This window comes from Drosophila arizonae, chromosome 2 (assembly GCF_054131065.1).
Source record: "Drosophila arizonae isolate 15081-1271.41 chromosome 2, UAZ_ARI_1.0, whole genome shotgun sequence".
NCBI classification, from domain to species: Eukaryota; Metazoa; Arthropoda; class Insecta; order Diptera; family Drosophilidae; genus Drosophila; species Drosophila arizonae.
The window spans coordinates 21114996-21138916 of NC_142922.1; the positions used below are offsets into that span (position 1 = coordinate 21114996).

The 23921-nt window shown below is 44.0% G+C and overlaps 9 protein-coding genes across 10 annotated transcripts; 1 reads left to right on the plus strand and 8 right to left on the minus strand.

Moving 5' to 3' along the window:
• Positions 1-1451: 1451 nt before the first annotated feature.
• On the minus strand, positions 1452-4678 carry Nsf2 (N-ethylmaleimide-sensitive factor 2). Its single transcript, XM_018000681.2, has 2 exons — positions 4457-4678; positions 1452-4332 (listed from the first exon to the last, which is right to left on the minus strand). The coding sequence occupies exons 1-2, from the start codon at positions 4564-4566 to the stop codon at positions 2190-2192; spliced, it is 2253 nt and encodes a 750-aa protein (XP_017856170.1). The 5' UTR covers positions 4567-4678; the 3' UTR covers positions 1452-2189.
• Positions 4679-4887: 209 nt separating this feature from the next.
• LOC108609326 (tRNA:m(4)X modification enzyme TRM13 homolog) lies at positions 4888-6487 on the minus strand. The gene has a single exon (XM_018001096.2). The coding sequence runs from the start codon at positions 6266-6268 to the stop codon at positions 4949-4951; it is 1320 nt and encodes a 439-aa protein (XP_017856585.1). The 5' UTR covers positions 6269-6487; the 3' UTR covers positions 4888-4948.
• A 73-nt stretch (positions 6488-6560) lies between these two features.
• SmD2 (small ribonucleoprotein particle protein SmD2) lies at positions 6561-7257 on the plus strand. Its single transcript, XM_018001030.2, has 2 exons — positions 6561-6720; positions 6823-7257. Coding segments are annotated over exons 1-2 (360 nt in total). The 5' UTR covers positions 6561-6718; the 3' UTR covers positions 7181-7257.
• On the minus strand, positions 7235-8122 carry LOC108609274 (protein D2-like). Its single transcript, XM_018001029.2, has 2 exons — positions 7862-8122; positions 7235-7794 (listed from the first exon to the last, which is right to left on the minus strand). The coding sequence occupies exons 1-2, from the start codon at positions 7988-7990 to the stop codon at positions 7315-7317; spliced, it is 609 nt and encodes a 202-aa protein (XP_017856518.1). The 5' UTR covers positions 7991-8122; the 3' UTR covers positions 7235-7314.
• A 64-nt stretch (positions 8123-8186) lies between these two features.
• LOC108609176 (protein D2) lies at positions 8187-8999 on the minus strand. The gene is made up of 2 exons (XM_018000903.2): positions 8860-8999; positions 8187-8794 (listed from the first exon to the last, which is right to left on the minus strand). Exons 1-2 carry the CDS (start codon positions 8929-8931, stop codon positions 8315-8317), a joined length of 552 nt encoding a protein of 183 aa, XP_017856392.1. The 5' UTR covers positions 8932-8999; the 3' UTR covers positions 8187-8314.
• Positions 8970-9957, minus strand: LOC108609165 (protein D1). The gene is made up of 2 exons (XM_018000890.2): positions 9734-9957; positions 8970-9653 (listed from the first exon to the last, which is right to left on the minus strand). The coding sequence occupies exons 1-2, from the start codon at positions 9914-9916 to the stop codon at positions 9153-9155; spliced, it is 684 nt and encodes a 227-aa protein (XP_017856379.1). The 5' UTR covers positions 9917-9957; the 3' UTR covers positions 8970-9152.
• Positions 9958-11986: 2029 nt separating this feature from the next.
• Osi20 (DUF1676 domain-containing protein Osi20) lies at positions 11987-13455 on the minus strand. Its single transcript, XM_018002908.2, has 2 exons — positions 12875-13455; positions 11987-12803 (listed from the first exon to the last, which is right to left on the minus strand). The coding sequence occupies exons 1-2, from the start codon at positions 13269-13271 to the stop codon at positions 12367-12369; spliced, it is 834 nt and encodes a 277-aa protein (XP_017858397.1). The 5' UTR covers positions 13272-13455; the 3' UTR covers positions 11987-12366.
• A 2997-nt stretch (positions 13456-16452) lies between these two features.
• Positions 16453-18162, minus strand: Osi19 (DUF1676 domain-containing protein Osi19). 2 transcript variants are annotated; one of them, XM_018002087.2, is made up of 4 exons: positions 17843-18162; positions 17531-17771; positions 17244-17425; positions 16453-16838 (listed from the first exon to the last, which is right to left on the minus strand). In XM_018002087.2, exons 1-4 carry the CDS (start codon positions 18035-18037, stop codon positions 16695-16697), a joined length of 762 nt encoding a protein of 253 aa, XP_017857576.1. In that variant the 5' UTR covers positions 18038-18162; the 3' UTR covers positions 16453-16694. The 2 variants fall into 2 exon arrangements, with proteins under 2 accessions (XP_017857576.1, XP_017857568.1); XM_018002079.2 differs by having other exon boundaries at positions 17504-17771; positions 17843-18161.
• Positions 18163-21838: 3676 nt separating this feature from the next.
• On the minus strand, positions 21839-23090 carry Osi18 (DUF1676 domain-containing protein Osi18). Its single transcript, XM_018007235.2, has 2 exons — positions 22533-23090; positions 21839-22473 (listed from the first exon to the last, which is right to left on the minus strand). The coding sequence occupies exons 1-2, from the start codon at positions 22999-23001 to the stop codon at positions 22013-22015; spliced, it is 930 nt and encodes a 309-aa protein (XP_017862724.1). The 5' UTR covers positions 23002-23090; the 3' UTR covers positions 21839-22012.
• Positions 23091-23921: the final 831 nt, after the last annotated feature.

Sequence of the window (23921 nt, forward strand, 5' to 3'; positions counted from 1 at the left end):
GGTGGCGATCTCTCGCTCTCGCACTCCCACTCTCGCTCTCTCTCTCTCTCTCTTTCCGATTCCGGTCACTGAACTTTGTCCGACTGGACTTTCGTCATGAAAATTTGCATACGTACGCTCGTACGTTCGCCAGATGACGCGACCCCCACTTGTTGGGCGCACTGAAATTGGATATTTTTGGGTGCTTGGCCCGGGAATGACGCGTCAAAAGTGAATTGAATAGGCGTCATTAGGGCAAGCCCCGTCACTGGGCGCCCCATCAGCAAGGAGGGAGAGGGGGGAGGAACTGCAACTGCTGCAACTGGTCTCTTGCGCCTAATTGTGCCATTCTATAGGAATTAATTTTGCATCTTGGCAAAATATGCAGATTTAATTAGTTAATAAGCTCCGTTGGCTTGCAGCTGGCCAGGATTCCTAAGATAACGTGGCGCTCGGCTAATGCGAAACGCTGCGCGTCAAATGGGCGTCGCGCGCAATTAGCGACATATATCAATTACAATACAGAAATAAGAAATCTACACTTATTACGTATACGACTCGGTGGCCCGCTAAAATGTTTACATTATAAATCATTTATTCAAATTACAAATTAAAGCTGCTGCCTCCATTCGCAGCGGACCCGGCGTGTCTTGGTCAGTTATACAGCGGTTCAGTGGCTGGCCAGCGTGGCGGGTCAGCTTGTCGCTAGCCAGTCGCACCACGACGGCGTCTACCCAACAGCTGATCGACGTCTGGCAGCGGGCTCTGAGCAATTGGGCTCTGATTTGTTGCTCCACATGCTTGTTTGGCGCCCGAGTCAAGTTCAAGAATGTCAAGAGGTTCTTTAATGCATTTATTACACACACACACTCACGTCGATATACATGCGGCTTATAACTATGTAAATGCAATTGTGAAACATACTTTGTAGCATTTATTGGATGTTGTTTTTGTTGCTCCTTTTCGTAAATGCAATTTCTTTTCAAAACTGTGTAGGAAACATATTATATATATATGTATATATTATATTCAAATACAATTTTCACTTTGCACTACATTTCCTAATTTAAAATATTGTTAATTTTCAATTTATTTTCGTTTTCTTCATTTTTTCGCAAATATTGTTTTTTCTCAAACTGCATCTAAACACATGTGTTTTATACATGCATAATACAATTGGCCTATTTAGTAATTTCCATGACATTGGCATAACAAGCGCTGGAATACACTTGGCGTGTCATGTTTCATATTCTTATAGTCTACTTTTGTGCGGGGCGACTCGAGTTAGTTAAAAAATTGGCCGCCGTGGCGCAGTGGCGGCGCTAGTGTATCAAAACGATCAAAGCGATCGAACCTCGCATATCAAAGTTGACGAATAATCTCCAAAAATTGTAAGTCAAAATACATTCTTCATATAAAGTACACATACATATATGTATATATCAATAGACAATTAAAAACACTTGTATAAATTGTTTATAGTGTGGATTGTTTCTTCTACAAGACAATAGTATATATTAATGTTTAACTTCTTTGAACTTAACAGCGAAGCAATGCAGGATGTGCTCCTACATCTAACAATCCTAAGGAGGGCATGCATTTCTATGCAAGGAAGCTATAGGCTAATGCCACATACTCAATTATTACAATTACAATTACATAATTGGAAGTTAACAGAGTTTGATTACAACTTAGTAGAGGTTTTTCCATGTTAATTATAGTTTATTTATCTACTATAGCTGAGGGCTGCTATTGTAATCATTACGGTCTCTTGGCCTATATATTTTGCTTATAAACAAAAATGTACAGTTCTAACAAATTCAAATTCACATTAAAATGGGCTTCCAATAGATACATCGTCTACATAAAGATACAACTACAAGGGTAACGTAGCTCCTATTCAACTATCTAATAGTCACGACTATGCCAAGGGTTTGACAAGGATGCGACAAGGCTCAAGTGGACTAGTCGTTGGGATTTGTGCGGAATGTTTATAAACTTTCTTTTGTCTTATTTACTGTTGTTATTGTTGTGTTATTGGTCGGTTCCGTACTTGTATCTAGCTCTTTGATAAATGGTCTTTCGGTTTATAAAATGTATTACAAATCTCTATTCGAGCTGATTCGTTGGTGCAGTTTATTTTTGGACACGCTTCAGAAAGCATCGTTGAGCTCCACAACTGACATTCGCAGTTCCCCTAAGGGCGGTAGCTACTGCGGCCTCGCCAGCATCTCCAATCCGCCCTCCTCCTCCATTTTGGTAAGGAACTTCGTTACTCGGTACTGCGGCTCCGATTGCCGCACCATATCAATTAGTGCCAATAGCTTCTTAATGCCAATCCATACGCGTGCACCGTTAAACTTGCGGCCAATCACTTGCAGCTCTTCGGGACTGAATAGATCGGAGTCCTCCAGCACTGTAAGCACATGGTCGGGATTGGATATATTGGGGACATGCAGAACGGAGGTGAATGCGGATAGCATTTCCATCTCCTCAAGCACCTGGCGTCTGCTTGAGGTGCACAAGATGAGCAGTTTGCGACCCTTCGGTGGCTGTTTCTTGAGCAGCACCAGCAAGGCCTGCAGTGTTAGGTTGGAGTAGCGCGGTCCGATGGGTCCGTAGTCGAGCAAACGTTCCACATTGTCCACCACAATGCAGCTGAGCGTGGAGCGGTAGGCATCATCGAATATCTTGCGTATGTGCAAGCACTTGGCGGACTCGGTGAAGCCTACCATATCCTCAGGCGAGCACACCTTGACAAATGGAAAGTCACTCATCTTTGCCAGATTGGCGGCCAGCGCCGATTTGCCCGAGTTGGGCGCACCCTCGATGAGCACGGATACCAAGCCGGAGCTTTCCGTTGCCTTCGCCTGTTGCACATACAGCATGCCATCCTCCAGTACACTGGTCACCGGCGGGCCCCAGTTGATGACGCCGCGGGCGAGCATGTTCTCAATCATCTCCTGAGCTGCACCGAATGCGGGCTTGATGTCATTTTCCAAGGCGTGCATAAAGTCGGAGCGCGTTACTTTTAGCTTCTCCATGGCCTCGGGATCTACGTGCACCTTGGCGTCGGCTTTGATTAGGCGATTCATGGCCGTGGACTGAGCAGCACGCACCAGACCCTCGAGCTCAGCGCCGCTGAAGTTCTTTGTGCATGCTGCAATCTCCTTATTGTCCACATCGCTGGCAATCTTATTGAACTCGCGCATTCGCTTTGTGTGTATGTTGAGGATCTGAACGCGTCCCTCTTCGTTGGGCAGGCTAATTTCCATTTGCACCTCCAGGCGGCCGGGCCGAAGCAGCGCTTCATCAATCATATCCCTGCGATTGGTCATGCCAATGACCAGTATGTTGTTCAGCTGTTCCACACCGTCAATCTTAGCCAGCAGCTGATTGACCACGGTGTCATGTACGCCACTGTTACCGGCCACCGAGCCACGTGCCTTGCATATGGCATCGATTTCATCAAAGATGATTATGTGTAGTCCACTGTTCGGGCCTAGGCGCTTCTCCTCCTCCTCTGCGTCGGCAAACAGACGTCGAATGTTGGCCTCCGATTCACCCACATATTTGTCCAGAATCTGTGGCCCATTCACAATCTTGGGCTCACGTGCGTTCAACATGGTGCCAATCTGTCGAGCCATCAAAGTTTTGCCCGTTCCTGGCGGTCCATAGAGCAATATGCCTTTCACATGCTTAATGCCCAGCTGTTCGACCAGCTCGGGTGGGAAGACGCGCGAGGCAAAAGCACGTCGGAAGATGGCATTGAACTCCTTATCCAGGCCACCAATTCCCATTTTGCCAAAGTCCCAGTCGGGATTTATGATGGGGCTTCGTGTAATTTTGCCCTTGGATCTGCCCTGTAGATTGAGCACCGAGTTCTCGGCCTTCTCGAATTGCACCACCGTGTTGCCTAGCACCCGGCCAAATCGTACGTTCCGCGTTTTCGCCTCCTTACCATCCCCTATGGTTCTGGGATCTACAGCCTCCAGCGTCTTGACCGCCAGACCAAGTAATTTCTTGTCCTTGAAGTGAAAGACCAGTGTTTGACCCACCGTCAATGCCATGCCCGCAAACTGCATAATGAATTCCTTGGCCATTTCATCCGAGTCGTAGGGCTCCTGGGTGATGGTCTTCTTTTGCAGAAAGTCCGTTTCGAAGGAGACCGATACAACGATGTCAGAGCTGGCATCGAATCGATAGGGGCGCACATCGATCTCCTGATTGATGGAGAGGGAGGCCCATTTGCGCTGCACCAGAGAAAAACCCACATGTCCACGTGGCAGATCGGCGATCTTCTCCAGCGCAAATATATAATGCTGTCCAGGTCCCGGCGAGATGTCAACATATCTGTTATGCAGCAAATAAAACACAAAACGGTGATTAAATAAGCTTCACTAGTGACGCCCCCATTGAGCTGGCGTCATTTTATGAAATCATTCAAAAAACAAACAAAAATGGAACCCAAACTGACTTTACTTCCTCGGTGAAATCGGCAATATTGACGATAGCCTTGTTTGTCAGAGACAGTTCGTCTGTAGGGCATTTGATGGCCTTCATTTTGTGCGCCATTTCGTTAGCCATTATTGTAGCACAATTTTATTATAATTAGTTTTCTCGCTCAATTTAATATTTACGAGGCGAAATTGTTTCCAAATACTGACTCACCAACAGCTGTTCGCACTGCTGTGCAGCCCTGGTTGCAAAAAAGAGAAACCAGCGCATAATTAGTGTACACACTGGAAACGCTGCTGCATTGGAAGCCTAAACAGCTGATCAGCAGAAAGTGAAATACGAAAACAAAAAGTTGTTTGTATCTTCATTTGCCAGCATAAACCGGCAATACTCGGCTGAGAGGCAAATAATTTGAAAATTAATCATTTCTATCTTCATAGCTTTAAAAAATAGGTTTCTAATATATATTCAGCATAAATAAAGGCTATGGTGTAATAGATATGCATTACAATTATTGCACTTTTGGGGTGTCGCGCTTTGCCAACAGAATTACATTCTCCAAGGTCACGTCGCGCGACACGTAGAACTTGAGGGACGCCTGGTAGCCATTCGCTCGTAAATGCTCCAAACGGCCGTAGTCCAGAACACGTTTGCATTGATAGCCAATAAGTTCGCGCTGCTCACGGCTTAATCTCTGCGTCGGCTCCTGTTGGGGCGGCTCCTCCTGTGTGGCTGCCTCCGCCATGGCCTTGCGCCGCTCGCGGCTAATCCCAGTGCCACACACAGCCCAGCTCACCATCTTGGTGATGATGACAAAGTCTCGTGGTGTGATGCCCGCTGTTTGGAGCCACTTCTTGCCCACGTAGGACCGCCAGGAGCAGCGATGATGGCAGCAGAGGGCAATCAATATGTAGTCGGTATTGCATTTCTCTTTGTCGGCTAACACACAGCGTAGCGTCAAATCTGTGGCAGCGCCACACAAATGTTTCGATAGCGCCACATTGCGCTGGGTACGCTGCAGCTCTGGGAGTTCGGACATCTTGAGGTCCGCAATGTCCGCGCGTATTCGCTGCACCAGCTGCTTATTGGTCAGCTTATTGTCCTTCTTGTGGCGCAGCGAGAGGCGATCCACCAACACCACCTGCGACTTGGCCAACTGCTTCGATTCAAGTGCCGTGGCTAAGTAGAAGGCCAGTTGGCCCTTGCCAGCGCCGAATTCAATGAAGCTAGTGTTGTCAACCAACTGTTGATCTTGCTCGAGTATGCCCAGTAAAGCAGATGTTTGCACCAGATGCTTGCGTGTCTCCGGGCCGTATTCGCTGTGGCTCAGGGGCTCTTCCAGTGATGAATGTTGCAGCTGCAGCTGCTCAATGTTGCCGTTTATATGAGTGTCGTACAGCTGCTTCACTTTGTCTATGACCCTGTAGAACTCTTCATCCTCTAGTTCGTGCAGTTTTAGCTTCTCATATTCACAGATATCTTGAAGGTTGTCCGAGTCCAGTTCCTCGCCTGCATTTATATTTTTGTGTATGTAGGGCAGGTTGCTGATCTGATCTCTTGCATTGCAAATGGTCAAGTGTTTCGCCAGCTTCCGCTTGAACACTGTGTGCTTGGGATCTAGTGGGCAGGGTATGCGCTCTGCGTCAGCATTCTCTGCAGTCCCCTCACTCGGCGGCTCATGTGCTCCACAAAATAAACTGCCCTTGCTCGGTTCCATTTTGCAGTAGCGCTTCTTGCGCTGTACCCAGTGTGCACAATTGGCAGCTACCGGCTGAGCCGGCATTTCACTTGGACTCATCTTGGGTTTCTTAGCGGGAATTGCGTCGGCCATGCCATCTATAAAAATAGTTGCGAAAACTAAATCCTGCACGTGCCTTTGTTTACAATAATAAATGATGGTGGGTAAAGTGTGACCGCATGTGATAAATCATATCATTCCATATATTCAAAAAGAACATATTTGTGCATTTAGCAATAAGTTTGTAAAATCAACATTGATTGTTGAGCAATAATGCATTAACATTTGTAGGTGAATAAGATACGCCGTCTATTTATCTAATTTATTCAAGAACTATTTTTAAATAAATTGTATTTCGCCTTAGGTGGCAACGCTTCGGAGTTAACATCGATAGTTTCAAATAAAGTATCGATAGTTTATATAGCATTTGGTAGACACGGAAAAAAGCCGCGAGGACCAAACGTTTTGGTAAATAATATTTACTGTATCAATTTTTCATTGACGTTAACCGTATTAATAAACTGGTTCCATTAGTACATCAAAATGTAAGTAAAACAGCAGAGAGCGTCTGTACGGGACTGCGTTAACATACAGCCGGCATGCTTGTTGTTGTACCAAACAACTGATAAAAAACAACATTTTTGCAGGGCTCTCGTTAAACCCAAATCAGAGCTCACCCCCGAGGAACTGGCTCGCCAAGAGGAGGAGGAGTTCAACACTGGCCCGCTGTCGGTGCTCACACAGTCGGTGAAGAACAACACACAGGTACTCATCAATTGCCGCAACAACAAAAAGCTGCTGGGCCGCGTCAAGGCGTTCGATCGCCATTGCAACATGGTCCTGGAGAACGTAAAGGAGATGTGGACGGAGTTGCCGCGCACCGGCAAGGGCAAAAAGAAGGTGAAACCCGTCAACAAGGACCGCTTCATATCGAAAATGTTTCTGCGTGGCGATTCTGTAATTCTAGTGCTACGCAATCCATTGGCTACGGCAGCGGGCAAATAGAAGATATCACGTAAAACAAAAGCAACCTCATTCATTCAACTACAACCAATAAAATTAAATTGCAATTTTCTATAATGTCGAACGATGTGAATTCAAATTGTATCTTAAAACTATATGAGGCTCATCAAAGTCGCTCAACGACCGGATAGCTGCTTGCTCAGTATGGGCACATACTCGTCGTATTCCGCCATGAAGAAGGTGCCAGCTATGGGCTGACCCAGGCGATGATGTTCTGCGAATTGTTTGATATGAAACTTGGTCCTGGAGCGGCGACTTTTGTTGCTAACGCGAGTTCCGGAGAATACGAGCTTCTTCGGTTGGGCGTACACTAGAAAGACGTAACGATGCAGACCCGTATCCTTTGGCGGTCCGGCGCCCACATATTCAGCCAGCGCCTCACCCTTGGCTACATTGCTGCCAGGGATATTGACCACCAGCCAGTGCTTGAATTCCCGCAGCTTGGGACTCGCACGGCTCGGCGCATCCGGATCGACCATCGCGAGCGTGTAGTAGGATTCTGGTTCGGCTGGCCACTCCACAGTTGGAGTGTTCTTCACCTGTGAGGGCGTCACAATGGCGCCGTTCATAATCATAAGCCGATCGTCGTAGGTGACCTTCAAGCAGAAGAAAAAAAAATGCAAATTATGCGTATGAAACTTTCTTTTTAACGTTGTGCCACACCTTTAGCATCTGATTGGGTGGCTGGGACACTACATCCGGCACGACGCCTTGCCACTTGAACGCGTCCGTTTCTGGGTTGCATTGCACAGCAGCGAGAACGCAGACCAATGCCACAGACAGTAGTAACATTTTAATTGTTGTGCCGAATGAATTACGCAAGGCTAAACAGAAATTTACTCCGACTATTTATGGGCGTAGATTGTTGTAAACGTGAACTGCTCGCTAGGCAGCTCTGTCCCCAACTGAAACCAGTTCGTCTTGTGGCTGGGCTTATAAAACGCAGCAGCCATTGCTGACGGCAGCTGCGATTGAACATTCGTGGAAATTTGTTTAATAACACATTTTATTTATTTCTTTTTCAACAATGCACGCCAATTGTGTACTTGCCAATTTATCAAAGAAAAAAGAAACCCATACAGAATTTACTTATAATAATAATAATAATAACTCTTATCACTTGCCCGACAGCTGTTTGTACAACTTGGGCACATAATCGTCCCACTGTGCCTGGTAGAAGTTGCCGGCAATGGGATTGCCCAGCTGATATTTGGACGCAAACTTGGCCGTATTGAATTTGCCACGCTTATCGCCGCTAGTCTTGGGAATGCGCGGCTCATTGCAGGACAGCTTCTTCGGCTGCTTGAACACCAGGAACACGTAGCGATGCAGTCCCGTGCCCTGCGGCGGTCCCGAGCCCACGTAGGCGCTGAGCACCTCGCCCTTGTCGATCTGATTGCCGGGCACATTGACCACTAGCCAGTGATGCCATTCGCGGAACTTGGGCTCCTTGCGGCTGGGCGCATCCGGATCAGTTAGCAGCACGGTGTACAGGGCATCCGGCTCAGTTGGCCACTCGAGCTGTGGTGCGGCCTTCACCTGGGTGGGTGTCAGCTCATTGCCACTGTTCGCCTCCACGCCGCCCGCATAGGTTACCTAGCGAATGCCTCACGCTATGAGAGAGCAAATCAATCAACTAACTAGAATCTAGCGAAGCTCACCTTGAGCAGCTGCATCGGTGCCACTTGCAGCACATCGGGCACAATCTTGTGCTTCATAAAGAACTCGGCCATGATTATCGAGCTAGGAATTCAGTAAAATTTCTGGTTGCTTTCAATTTGCCAGACTGACAGTTTGTGAATGTATTTCTGTTCGTTTGGGATAGAAAATATTTACAGTGTATCTGATTTGACAGTTAGCTGAGTTCGTAGTTGAGCTTGAGCTTAATTTATGCATTTCTTTGGCAATCCACTTAAAAACCGGCCAACTTGGTTTGGCTTGGTTCGTTGATTACCTAAAACGACAGCGGCCTCCCCTCAGTCTCGTGGTTGGCCTTGTGCAGCGCGGGCACATCGGTGCTCCACTCGCAGGTGAAGAAATTTCCAGCCAGAGGAAAGCCCAGTTCGTATTGCTTTACGAACGCCTTGGTGCTGAAGTTGTGGCGGCCCTGGTCGCTGTGCTTGGGCACAGGCTCCAGATTGAACTTTAGATAGTCTGGCTGCTTGTAGAGCAGGAACACGTAGCGATGCAGGCCGCTGCCCTTGGCGGGTGTGGCGCCGGTGTAGCCAACGCGCACATCGCCGAGGGCCATTTGTTTTCCGGGTATGTTGACAACCAGCCAATGGAGATACTCATTGGGCTGTGGCGGCACCTTCGAGGGCACGTCCGGATCGGTCAGTATGAGCGTATAGTAGTAATCCTTGCCGGCAATCCAGTTGACCTTCGGCTCATCCCTCACCTGCAAGGCCTGCAGCTGGACGCCTCGATCTGCATTTATATTACCCGGATATGTAACCTGTTTAGCCAGGAGGCGGAGAGACACGACTGAGTGATTGTCTCTATTGTGATTGTCTCCTCTGTTGGAGTTGAACTTACATTGAGAAAGTCTTGCGGGCCGACGGCTATGACATCGGGTATAACGTCCAGGTGCCTGAAGAACTTGCTCACATCTGTGTCCCGTATCTTTCCAGTTTCCGGCAGGCAATGGCCCTTGCCCAGGCACAGCCACAGCCACAGCCACAGCCAGAGGCAGAGCAAGCGAGTGCGATTGGTCCACATTTCGGTTTAAGCATCGATACTGGCCGATATCTGGCTGTGGCAGCGCTTTATGTAGGCGCTCGCACCCCGGCCAACCCAGATTGCATTATTGCTGAAAAACCGGCTGTCTCGGTCTAGGTCTGGTGGCCAGTTTGCCCAGTCTGTCGCTCGACTCGGGCTGTGCTAAAACAGCTGTTGGTCTTTAAGCCCATGGCAAAGTGTCTGACTGGATAAGCATACGGCTGTTATGATTGAATATGCATTTTCGCTAGATTGGGTATATAGGCTGGACGACTAGCTATGTAACACTATAAACTTTGGCTATAAGTATCTATATCCAACTGATCATTACTTGTTACGGCATGTGCATCATCAGCTGTGCATCAATATAGCTAATTTCTATATTACTGAAACTATTTACCTTACCTTTTTATGTTGGGCTGGACTCTATTGTCTTCTTAAAATCTCACCAAATGAAGTTTAGCATAGTTTCAGTTAATATAATTGATAATATATATAATTGAGAACAACTTTCAAAAATCTGATCGATAATGCTTAATAAAAAAAAAAAAAAATAATAATAATAATAAGAATAATAATAATAATAATAACAATTATCGACTATCTGAACCAAAAATTGGTATAAAATCTAAGAAAACAGGCAAACTAATTATTAATATTCTTGAAAGCAAAAATTCATTAGCCATAATAGGTAGGATAAACAGAAGTTTTGCATTAGGAAACGCATCTACTCAGCACCGCTGGTCTTTATATATGCAGGATAGAAGTTGTCTTAAATTGAAATTTTCAATGACTAAGAATTGCTTCGAAATTTATATTATTATTATATTATATATTATTATTACTATATTATGTATATGAAGTTCATATTATTAATTTATATATATATATATATATATATATATATATATATATATATATATATATATATATATATATATATATATATATATATATATATATATATATATATATATATTATTAAGGCATGGAAATTCAGATTTTAGGCATTCAATTAGGTTTATGAAAAATAGAAACATAAATAATACACCTAGTGCTAGGACAAAATAATATATTTAACATAATTATCATTTCCTTAATTGAATGTAAGATTTAACAAACTAAAGCCCATATCCCTACCGGAATTCGTCCTTATAATAATTACTTTAAGTTATGAAAACAAACAGAAATAAGCTTGAATATCTGGGAATAGATTATAATCTTGTTTTAGTATTACGGTGCTCTGTTAGCTGCTTAAATTGAAAAGCTTAGCGTGTGTCAACGCAATTTTTGCTCCGAAATTTGCGTGACTCTGGGAAAAATAAAAGCCGACAAAAATAAATCATGAAAGTTATAATGTATGTATATATATGCCAGAAACAGTTAGTAGGTCATTTAGTTCTATTTTATTCAATGTGTAGGTAATTGGCGCTGAGCTTCTAACATGCTAACTCATAACATTAAATCCGACAAGTGCTGGCTAATATCTCTATTGTAGCTCTTGCATTGTGTTTCAAAACTTAGCTCTTTACCACTTGAAAACTGGCGACAGCTATAGTAACTATAGAAAAGGTTATCTAGGGTATCACGAATGTTAGTTTTGCAATCAAATTTAAGTGTTGCAAATTAGGCAAATCGATTTGTTTGATCTGCAGTCATCAAATTAAAATTATTTATTTGTTACGTATTTAATATATCCGGCTAATATAGAAAATAAGTGCATCGAAACAAGGTGTATTATTATTTGAATAGAGCCTATGTAAATAATGTGATCAAATATAATTTGAACTTCCTAATAACTACCTATATAATCAGAACTGCGATAATTTTACGAAAATTAAAGCTACTTTCGTGATGGGCAAAGCTCACCTTGTATAATAAATAAATATTGTTTTTATTTTTCAAATTTTTAAGTAAATTACTTTCTGGTATATTTATTGAGTGCTTGGTAAAAAATTAGAAATATTTTGCATTCATAGCTTAGTCAAAACTAAACAGGTTTCGGTGCTTTAAGCATTTTTCTGTAGACAAATATGCATTCACGACATTATATAAAATTAAAAAACCATATTTACTTTTCAATTTTTGCAATTTTTAATAAATTAAATAAATAATATTTCAATTAATTTTCTTGATTTTTGGTCGATCTCTGAAGGGTAAGAAGGAGAAGGGTTTAGCTAGAGGAAAATGCAGAGAAATGAAAGCGAAAGCAGTTAGGAAGAAGCGATAGAGAAGAAGCGTGAAAGGAAGCGGAAGATGGTAGATGGAGTAGATGGAAATCAATAGAATGGCTAAAAGTCGAGCGCTTAAACTTAACAACTAGTTTTATGGCCTAGGCATGTTCCGGTTCCATTTGGTCTGCTTACTCAAAGTGCCACGCCCCCGCGGGCAGATGGTGCGGCACTCAGTTCCTTGGTATGTACATTAACAGCGGCAGTGTGATCTAAGATCTAAGATGAGTTGCTGTAGCTGGACGAGGTGGAGGCACCGGACGATGAGCCGGAGCTGTACGAGGAGGAGCTGCTGGGGTGATATGAGCTATAGGCCAGATTCTGTGAGTCCCAACGGGCATATGGGCCACCGCTCATGGGCTCCCAGCTGCTGGGATCGTACGAGGAGGCAGTGGTGCTTGGCACACCGTATTCAGCTGCTGGCATTGGTGGTGGCATGGGCACCATGTTCATCTTCATGCCACCCAATTTCTGGATCAGATTGTAGATGAGGAAGCCAAGCACCAACTTGATGGCGATCTTGGACAGGATCAGAGCCTTGGTGGCCTTAAGACTGACCAGAGCCAACAGAATGGGCATGATGACCTTCAGCTTGAACTTCATGAGCAGCAACAGAGGCAGCAAGAGCTTGTCCTTGTTCTTCTTCTCAGCACGGCCTGCCAAATGGGAAAGACAGTTGAGATTACAAATCTGGCTGAAAGCAAAGAGCTGAGCGAAGCTGACACACCTTCCTCTTTGGGCAACTCCAGGTCGAAGCCACGATCGGACCGATAGGAAATCACTGAGCTGGCGAAGAAGGTCTCTGGCAGCTGGAGACGCAGCTCGTTGGTGCGCAGAATGCGTGCCAGACGATCGACGATGACCTTATCGATGACATCATCATTGAAGGCGCGACCGCTGACCTCCTCCTCAACGTTGGCGACCGTGTCCAGATAGGTGAGCACCTTCTCCTTCAGGCAATGCATGGCATTGGCATGGAAGCACTTATCCACAATGGTCGAGATCAGCTCATCCGAGCTGTGGATGCGGGGCGTGACCGCATTATCAATGGCAGCACCCTGAACAGACGCCGCCAGCAGCAGCACACTACCGAACGCGATGAAGGATTTGAAACGTTGTGCCATCTTGACAAGATTTTCAAATATCCACTTGCAATATATGTATATATACTATCTATATATAAGTATGCCTATATACACTACCAGAGCGCGTAGTGTTCACTGCGATGCCGATGCGACGACAATGTTGAGCACTTGTGCCACTACCGACGATTTTATACTGAGAGACGCGACAGAGGAGCCGTAGTCACTGCACTCGACATAAGTTTTGGAGCGCACCGATATATTTTTGGACAGCGGCAGCAGCACGCAGCGCGCAGCAGCGTCGGGCTGACGAAAGCCGTTGCCGAACCTTGGCTCTGGCTCTTCGGGGTGTCCAAAGTTTTTCACCAAACTGTGTTGGATCGGCTTTTTGATATCTGGGTTGACCAGCCCAGAGACTCCCTAGCCCTAGCCCTAGCCCCACATGCAAGCTTTCTCGCTTTCCATACCGGCTATACGAACACTTCGTACACTCCGCCTCCGACCCCGCAGCACCGCCATCACTCAAGCCCCCGCTCGCAGCGCGCTGATCAAAGTTGCATTATCGACGACCAATGAAAATAACTTTTGTTTCCCTCAATTAGTATGCGCGGAGGCAACTCTTACGCGAACAGCACATGAAAGCCAGACCCAAGACATGGCCCATGGCGGACCCAGGTCCAGGGCACGTACATTTTTCAGCGTATTGTGTCAAATTTCGATACATGAAATCAGTACGGAACTTGTCTACGCTTTGGTATTGGCCATTTGTCCATTTTGGCCATTTGATACGCATTAGGCCATTTGTTTATCGTCGATGCGGAACTGCGAATCGAATTATTGTCATTTTGCTTGCTTTTGTTTCTGTGCGGGATTACGAAATAGGATTTCTGCTGGCACTTTTGACACATATATTTATGACACGTTTCAGTGCTGCGCCACAGCCCTTCAATGTGGGTCAACGAAAGTGAAGAAATCAATAAATTTAATTTTCTTTACACATTTCTTAACCTTCTCATTAATGAAGGAATCTAATTTAATTTTCTCTGATAAAAGTTTTGTAAGCTTCTGAATCGCTTGAAAGTTTGTTGACTAAGTAAAAGGAAAAGTTCCTCTAGATGAGGTCAGGGTTCAAAATCACAACAGATGCTTGGCAGTATAATTCTTGATGCCGAAGGACTCTGGGAGGTCGTTCGTAATTGTAGATTGTAGAGCAGCTCGTTACACTGATGGAATGTACGATGCCTTTGGGTAATTTCGCATCTCATAAACTCATTTTCAATTTATTATGATATAGGTACATATATATATAGTTCCTTAGTAAATAATAAAACAATTGTATGCATTTTTCGATATATTATCGTATTATATTGTTTAAATATCTACTATCAAAAATATCGCCTAAATCAAATACAATAGAATCTGGTTATAACGACACTCAAGGAGCCGTCGTTATACCCGAAAAATAATCATATAAGTTAGTGTGGGGACCACACGCTACAAGCGGAGTCAATACAACCGGATTCTGCTGTAATTAAGAAACGAAACTAAATATATACTCTAAATAATATTGTTCATATCAAATAATTTCAAACACACTTCGGGCGCGTTGTTATGTGGGTCATCAAAAAAGCCAAACTATTGGAATATGAAATGAAATTATGAGTCGAGTGCTTGGCATTAAGAAAACTTATTTCTTATGCAGCATTGCTCTGCGTTGTCTACACATTACCGGAGTTTCTATTTATTATGACAATAATTTATAAAATATACAACTCATCAAGTCTAATTACAAACTGAAACTATATTAAAATTGCTCTACATTATAAAGCAGTGCCGATCTCGTAATATCCCTGAACAAAAAAAACCAAAGCCATGTAAACAAATAAAAAAGCAAAGAGTTAACCGCCGACACCACGCATAGATTACCTAACTGATAATGTGAATAATGCAACAGGTGTCGTTGTCAGCGTCACACGATCTGTTATCATCGGATAAAAGAAATTTCGTTGACACTTCACTCAATGCGTGCCAAAATTGAAAAAGCAATCGAAACTGCAGTCGAAGGAAATAAAACGAAAAATGAAAATAAACAAGTAAAAGTGACACAAATGCCTGACTAAAGTATACCTGGCAGACAGCTCGACAGAGCCCAATGCCCCTTTTGAATAGATATTTATTTGATAGATATCTGTGGTTAGTTTAAATATCTGTGATTTATTCATTTGGGTAGAGACTATATGTATATATAGGTGAATGCCTCTAAATCTTGGTATTATAAATAATGTACGCAGATAAGAGCATAAATAGATAAATGGAAGACAGAGATAGATGGATGGATTACAAATAGAGAATACAGGAAAGAGAACCGTATGTAGAAATTCGTAGATGGAACTAAGAGCTGCACTACACCATTTCGACTTCATTTACGATCTGCCTTTCGTCAGTGACCCATGGGCAAAAGTAGTTGAGCTTTTTACTATCCACTTTTAACGAGTGCAGGGCATTTCCGAGTGTAAACAAGCCATAAATATTCACTTGCTCGTGTGGCTATGCCATTTGCTCCTGAATGCCAACTTGTTATGAAAGCAGCGCAACGAAGTGCGAAGCCAACAGTCCCACAGCTTTAGCTTTCCCCCCCATCCACGCACGAGCATTTCAAATTGTCAGCCGAGTTTTTAAAGTCTTTCCACTTGGCCAGCACGGCCTAGTGGCTAGCTGCTCAACAATTTGTACGGTTTATTGGCCAGAGGAATGCGTGTGGACCAGCTGCTGGCATAATATTTGTCCTTTATTGCTTGGTTTAAATGAAACGCAAATGTGTGTGGAAGTGTTCAGTGAAGCCTGAGAATTTTAGGTCGACTCTTGTCATGCGGCGCTGCACTTTGGCTGCGGTCCATTCTGCCCCAGCGACCGCTTATCGATTAGAATATGCAAAGACTTTCACTTTCGGGCGCAACTTTCATCGGTCGAGTGAAACGGAGTCACTTAAAAATTAAAATTAAAGGCAAGTTCATCGCATTAATCGAGCCAAGTGTGTAGACTGGAATATTTAATTAGACGCGCAGCGCCAAAGAATTTGAGCCACTTAAATTTGGCTAATTAGGACGTCCCCAAGTGCGTCTTGGCCCCATGCATAATTGAGGCTCAGTGAAACTTTGGGCCGGGCCCACTTGACGGAAGGCAGCCAGCCCTAAGTAGGCTACACTAAATTAATATAATTCACTTAAATTTTTAAGCATTTATTTGTGTTGTTTTGGTATTTGTGTTTTGCTCATTCTCTTCTTTTCTTTTGTTTTTTCTTCTTTTGTCTTTTCAATAAATAAATAAATAGTTATTACATATACATATATATATAGAGGGGGGTGTCTAAAGAATGCGCTCAAATCAAGTCACAAAAAACAAAAACAATTTTCATTTTCTAACAATCAACAACATTTTTGTGGCCTGCTCTTGCGGCTTCAGGAATTAGGCATAGGCCTGGTAGGCCAGCTCCTGGGCCTGTTGCTGGGGCTGCTCCACAACGGCGGCGGGCAGCGCGGCGCCAAAGCTGCGGCCGTCCCACGGTCCGTGGGCGGTGATGTGGGCGGTGTGATGATGATCATGCGCAATCTGTGTGTGTGTGTGTGTGTGTGTGTGTGTGGGGAGAGAGCAGAGCAGAGCAAAGATTTCGTTTTAATATATGAGCAGCATATTTTGGGGTTTGCTTTTTGTGCTTTTTAGTGGGTGCTTTTAAGGAGGATGTTGAGGAGGAGGGTTGTGGACTCGGGTTGCTTTTTGCTTTTCTTGGTACAACTTACCCAGAGCACGCGCCCTTTTCTTTTGTATAACTATACATACGTGCTAATATTTATGTAATATTGTAATTGAAAATAAACCCGCCGCCCTCTCCTCTCTCCTCTCTCTCTTCTCCACTCAACTCAATCAACTCTTCTCATTCGCACTCACTAATTACCACAGCCGGCGAATGCCTAAAAAATAACAGAGATGCGGTTTTTAATTGCTGAACGGTCTTACCTTTTTGCACAATTGGAAAATGGCCAAACCAACCGAGACAATGAAGGAGAAGAAGCCGAGGGCGAGCGCATTGAACGCCTTGATCTTCAGTATGCCAATTGCCATGGGTATCACGGTGATGGCCTTCAGCAGAATGAGCACCAGAATGGGCATGGCCAGCTTGCGTAGACGGTGCTTCTTGCCTATACATAGAGGATGCAGGTGTGCAGGTGTTTGTGTTTCAGTTTAGCTGCTTATTCACTTGACTGGAGGTAACCCACCCTTCTTGAAGATGTTGCCCTTCTTACCCCTGGCTTCGATATCGCTGGCATTGTCATTGTTCAGCTGCAGATTCAAGCTCAGCTCGTCGTTGGCCAGATTGCGTGCCGAGACGGTGATCTTGGCATCGGCCAAGGGCAGATTGAGACTGACATCATGGCCGCTCATGTAGTTCTCAATGGCATCCAGGAAGCCGTCGCTGGTGCTGGCGCGTGCCTCGCTGACCGGAGCCACCTTCTGGCCATTTGTGTGCACCTCCAAGTTGGACAGCTGCAAGAGAACGATATAGAGGGTGGGAGAGTGAGGAAGAGGGAGGGAGGGAAATGTGTGTGTCTGCTTACCTTGAAGCTGTCTTGGCTCAACACGTTGTCCACGAAGCGCATGGCACGCTCTTTGATGCACGCCATCGAGTCTTGGCCGCTGGCGCATTTGCTCTGCTCCTCGGCTATCAGGCGCTGCAATTGCGGCGCTGTGGCGCCCTGAGCGGCTGCTGCCAGGGCTGCAATGCCCACAACCAGAAGAAGGAATTTTGCCATTTTATTTGGTTTATGTGTTTTATTTTTATTTTTTGCTTTTTTCGTATTTGTAGTTGACGCTGGGCACCACACAACAGACAACTCGCCTCAATGCTGGCACAATTGAGTTTAATAATCGTTTTTCTATTGTTCACGATTTTTATACTTGCCCAATGTTTCTGTGTGAGACTCGGTCGGGCCCCCGGTCGGCTGGCTGGTCGTACGCAAAGCAAAAGAAACATGGCGGAAGAAGACATAAATGAAGCAGACAACGAAAGAGGCAGAGCAACATTGCATTGTTGTTGTTGGCGTTGTTGTTGTTGCTGCTGTTGCTGTTGCTGTTGCCGTTGCCGTTGCCGTTGCTGTTGCTGCTGAGGGCTTTGTGGGCAGCGCGTGTGCGTGCCCGAGCACCACGTGTCGTATACTTAATACGGTTTTATTTCAAACGCGTGCCGCTCTCCGCCTATCGACTCGAGCATTGCGTTTCATTTGGTTAACTTTACTTTACTTTGATATTAAATGCATTTTCCTGCTGGATTTTGAAAAAGGTCTGAGACGCCAAACTGCTTCCAAACATGGCCCAAGGAAATTGAAGAAAACTCTAAACGAGCAGCAAGTGCTATTAGGCCACCATTTACGTATGCTTTTGAATAGTTAACTAGCTTTGCGTTTGAATTGCACGTTATTCACTCTTTAAAAGGCAATGTGAGCGAGAGGATTACAGGCAAACGCTCTGCACACAAATGCATTTTCAGCTGGCTAACTATGTTTAATGTTTGGTTTCACTGCATCATTATGATTAATGAATGCAAGTTTTGGCTGCTACAATGTCTAAGAATGATTAAATAGTTGAAAGTGAGGGCTAAGACAAGCTGAATTAATGAATTCTTGAAACTGAAATAGGTGCTGGTTTGGTATAATATGTATTATATGCTGGATAGTTAGGTAAAAGAGAGGTAACTATTGGGCATATAGATATTGATGATGTATTATGCGTTAATTTTTTCTATGGATAAATTTTGAATTACTAAACCGATATCTAACTCTTTTATTTTCCTATTTATAATTTTATTAAATTAATGTACTATCCAAATACTACAGTTAAACACATAAGGTTGAAGATTTTGAGTATATGTATGTAGCTCAATAGAAGAATATAAGCTTCTGTATATATATTCAGATATAGATTTCTATATTAAATATTGACTTTCATATAAGAAATACATTCTTCTCTAAACATGTTACATGAAATAAGTTTACGCTCAACTAAACTGTTAAGAAGTAAAATGTGCTAAATCAAAGTATTAAAGTGTTAAGAACTAAAATGTTCTTAAACAAAGTATTTAGTATATACTACAGTAACTAATTATTTGCCCAGTAATATATCATCACCATATCAATCATATTTTGATTGCCATAAAATATGCTCTAGGCAGAATCCCCAATGAGCAAAAATCTCATCCATAAAATTTCACTCAGAGTCATCATTCCTGCCACATTGTGTGGCAAGCAGAAATATAGGCAACATTTTTTTTTTTTTTTTTTTGGTAAGCAGCACGCAGCGAATAGTCATAGGCCGTTCAGTGGTTGCTCAAAAACTAGCCATAAAATAATTGCAACGCATATTTTATACAACAAATTGTGTAATTAATAAATACAACAATTTATAATTAATAATTAAAAACTGAGCTGCGACTCGAGCCAAAGTTGAGCAACAGCGCGACTACGCAGAGTCCATGCCAATGATGTAGAAAGTGTTTTTCCTTAACGAAAGCGAAAGTGACAGAAGATGCGCTGTAGATACGAAACGCCACCAGCGCACCACCTGCACCACCCAGCCACACACAGCCACTTAACTACACACGCCAACGACACGCGCTGCATATCGAAATATGCGTGTTGCAACATGTAAATTATGAATCTCGTATATTGATTACGCTTTTTGGCCTGCCACGAAATCGGAATTGATATCAGTTTAATTCAGTGCATATATGTTTTTTATTTTTATTTAGTTTTTTATTTTTTTGGCTGACTGTTAACTTATTTGGTGGAGCCAAAGTTTCACCACGCATTGGCCCTTGATTTGCAATTCCGAGCGCATTTTGGCAGCCGCTGAAGCCCCAACATTTGCCAATGAAATTGGAAAAGTTAATTTTTTGTATTTTTTTTTATTTTTTATTTTTTCGTTCATTTTGCATATCAAATTGTTGCGTAGAAACGGCCAAGCGATAGCAGTCAAGTCAAATATCAATGAAGTATTGGCCAGCACGAGAAGCCATATACTCTATAGCCAATATTTACGCCCTGGGTGTGATTGCAAAGGGCTAACGGTAGTATGTGGAGTAGGTGTCATCAGACATCAATTTATTTATTTATTTATTTAATTTTTTTTTTTTTTGACTTGACTTTGACAATATTTGTCAATGCATATGTATGTTTATCTGCTAAAGTCTGTCTTTCAGTCTAGCTATTTATATTATATGCCTGTCGCGTCTACAGACACTCTAAATTTTATATTTATATTTTTTTTTGAGAGTAAAAAGTTACGACTTTTCGGCATTACCATAAAATCGATAATATATATTTCGATTTTATTTTCTTTGCATAGGTCGTAGACTTTCGTAGTTGAAGTCTTTAAATTTGTTGTGTATTTAAATGCATTTTTAGGATGCATTTCATTTAAATTCGTTTTGAATACTTTGCTATGTTCTCTTGTAAAATGAATGTAAATAGTCTTAGCAGATATTCTTAAGCATTTCTGAAATAAAATATAGGAAAAACAAAATTATTGAACGAGATGTAAGGAATTTCTTCAAGAAAGCCTTTCTTATAGAGTGTGGGACTTTTCGAGAGCAGAAAGAAGCAGCTTTACTTAGTACACTGGATAAATGTAGACATAATTTAATAATGATAATAATATTTTTAATAATGATATTTGTAAGCACGTAAACATATATAAGCGTGTATTAAGCATTTATATTCATAGTAACATCAGCTCCCAGAATATTATTATCTTAGGGTATCTTTCTGCCGAGCATATGCGCTCAGAGCAACCTGAACTATTGTTGTTGTTGTTGCTGTTGTTGTCAGTGTTTGCTGTCAGTGGCGGCGTTGTCACTGCTGTTGTGGTTGCTGTGGCGTCTGTTGTTGGCGCTGGCGCCATTTTGCATAGTTGCACGCAGCCATTGTTGCTGCTGTCGCCGCCGTTGCTGCTGTCGCTGCTGTCTCTGGCGCTGCAGCTTTCTCGATGGCCACGTGTGAGTGCTTAACTGTTCCATGGGCAGTTGAGTGATATTGAAAAATAAGCGGGGCGAAAGGCAAAAATAAAATATTCCAAAAAGAAAAAAGTTTTCATTTGTTTCACGAATGTGCCGAAAAAACAAATACACAAATTGAAAATGGGCTGCAGGATGTGGCGCCTGTCAAGCTGAGAGCGTGGCACGTTGCGTTTAAGCTCTGCGCTGCAAATACTTTAAGGCCGCAGCCGTTGCCGCAACTTGGCCCGGCTGGAGTTGGACTCATTTACAGCTTTCATTGGGCCAACTCTTGTTTGCCTTTTGGTTTTTTCTCTTTTGTGTTTGTGTGTGTGTGTGTGTGTGTTGGCCAGCAAAGGTTAAGTGCGTTAAGACCCTGGCTAATGCAAGCATTAGCAAGTAACTCGGAGTGCCCTAATTAAGAGCCTCTTACATTTGCTAATTACAGTTCACGTTGGCCCCACAAACTTTTGCGTCCAATACCTTCAATTAGCCAAATGACTTTTGCATAGTTTTTATTGCAATTTTATGCCCGCCCCTCTCAGCTGTCTGCAAAACATGTTCGGGATTTGCGTTTTCCTTTTATGGATTTTATCTTACTTTCAGTTTTTTTCTTTTCTTTTTTGTTTTGTACATTTCATAAATAGTAAATAAATAAATAAATAAATAAAAACAATACGTTGCACTACTTAAAATAGAGCCAATTGTAAAAGTCCTCGCATCGTGTCTTCGATTTTCAATTTCAACGTCTCTTCTGTGCCGCGTAGGCCATGTCTTGGGCGTCCTGGGGCTCCTGGGAGGAGCGGGCCCAGGCATGTGGGTCCCAGGCAGGCGAGGGATGCTCCAAGTGCTCAATGTGCTCCACGGGCAGATCCACATGATGATCCAAGTGGTGGTCCAGATGGTGATCGATGTGATGTGGCACGATGTGCTCGATGTGATGGGGCACAATGTGCTCGATGTGGTGCGGCACCACATGCTCCACCTGATGGGGATAGTGCACCACCTCGTAGTTAACGATCTTGGGCTTGGCGATCTTGAAGATAACCAGAGCACCGGACAGCACCAGCGAGAGCAGACCCAGAGTCATGGCCTTCCAGGTCTTCAGCGCGATCAGGCCCAGAACCAGCGGCATCAGCACCGTCGTCTTCAGCTTGAGGCCCAGCAGGAAGGGCAGCACGGCCTTGCGTATCATGCCTCGTCCTGGGGAGGAGTAAGCGTATGAGTATGCAGATTAAAGCTGCGGCTGGGATCAGACTTACCCTCATTGGCGGCGCCGAGTGGTATCAGACCGCCTTGGGTCAGGGGATTCTGCAGCAGATAGTCGGGCACCAGGGCGCGTGCCTCGGAGCTGCGGAAGTATTCGGGCGCCTGAATTTTGAGGGCGTGGCTGGCCAAATAGCTGTCGATGCGGTCGAACAGCTGCTGCTGCTGCTGCTCAGCATTCAGCGCACGACCAGTGGTGCTGCTGGCCTCCGGCTGCTGCTGTGCGGTGCGCACCACCGACAGGCGGTCAGTTAGGCGCACCTCGTTCTGTTGCAGCGCCGCGTTGAACCACTGCAGCGCCTTGGGGCGCACACACGAGATGCTCAGATCCTTGAGGCAGCCATGGTACATGTCCAGGGCCAGCTGTGTGGCCGATGGCGTTGTCGGCTGCGTTTGGGTGGTGGCGCCCTGGGCGGTGGCGGCCAGCGCGGTCAAGGCGCCAATTAGCCAGACGTAACTCTGCATCCTTTCAGTGTATATTCAGTATATCGATCCAAGCTGCGCACGCGTTGGCGACTCAATGGGTTATGCAAATGTGGCCCGGCTAGCGCTTGGTTTTTATACGTCGGTACTTTGTTAATTGAATTGCGTATGCGACATACGCGCCGCTCTTTGCGGCCTCCGCTTCGGCGCTCAGCTTTATTGGCCATTGCGTTTTGTTGTCAAAGTCATGGAAAGCGCAAGTTGTAGCAAGTTTCACCTGGGGCCAGCCAAAGGGCCCAGGCCTCCACACTCACCAGCTGCGCTCTCTGATTCTATAGACTTTGGTGGGCTGCTTCTATTGGGGCGACGGCTGGGCCCTTTATGGTCATGCCTCTGGCTAACTGTTCGGCCGGTGTCTGAGCGTCCCACTGTCTATCTGACTCTGGTTTAATCAGGCATAATACTCACCATATCATTCCACACATAATTGAAAGTTATTTTATGGCTTCTGCGCTTCGGCTTTGTCGTAAAATCGACTTCCCCAAGCCAATGTGCGTGCCTGGCAACTCAATTAGAATGCGATGCGATACGATACGATTCGGTACGAAGCGGCTGTATCTGCATTAGCCAAATGCCACCTGTAAAGCCCACCAAATGCACCTGAAGGCGTGGCTCGTGGAAAACAACTTTACTTCTGTCCAAAGGCCGACTCGAACGGGCAGGGTATGTGGAAATCTCAACAGACTTGGGCATATTTATATATCAAACAAAATATTGTAATTATATAGGGATTACACTTTTAAAAGAGTTCGACTCTTCAGACTATTAAGATATTTTTTCAGAGTATCAGACAATTTTTAGCCAAAAATATGCATTTAATGTTTCTTTTGTGATAATTTTGCTTTCTGCGGGAATTGAGCTAAAGTCCTATAACCAAAAGGCGATCGTTATATATTCGTTAG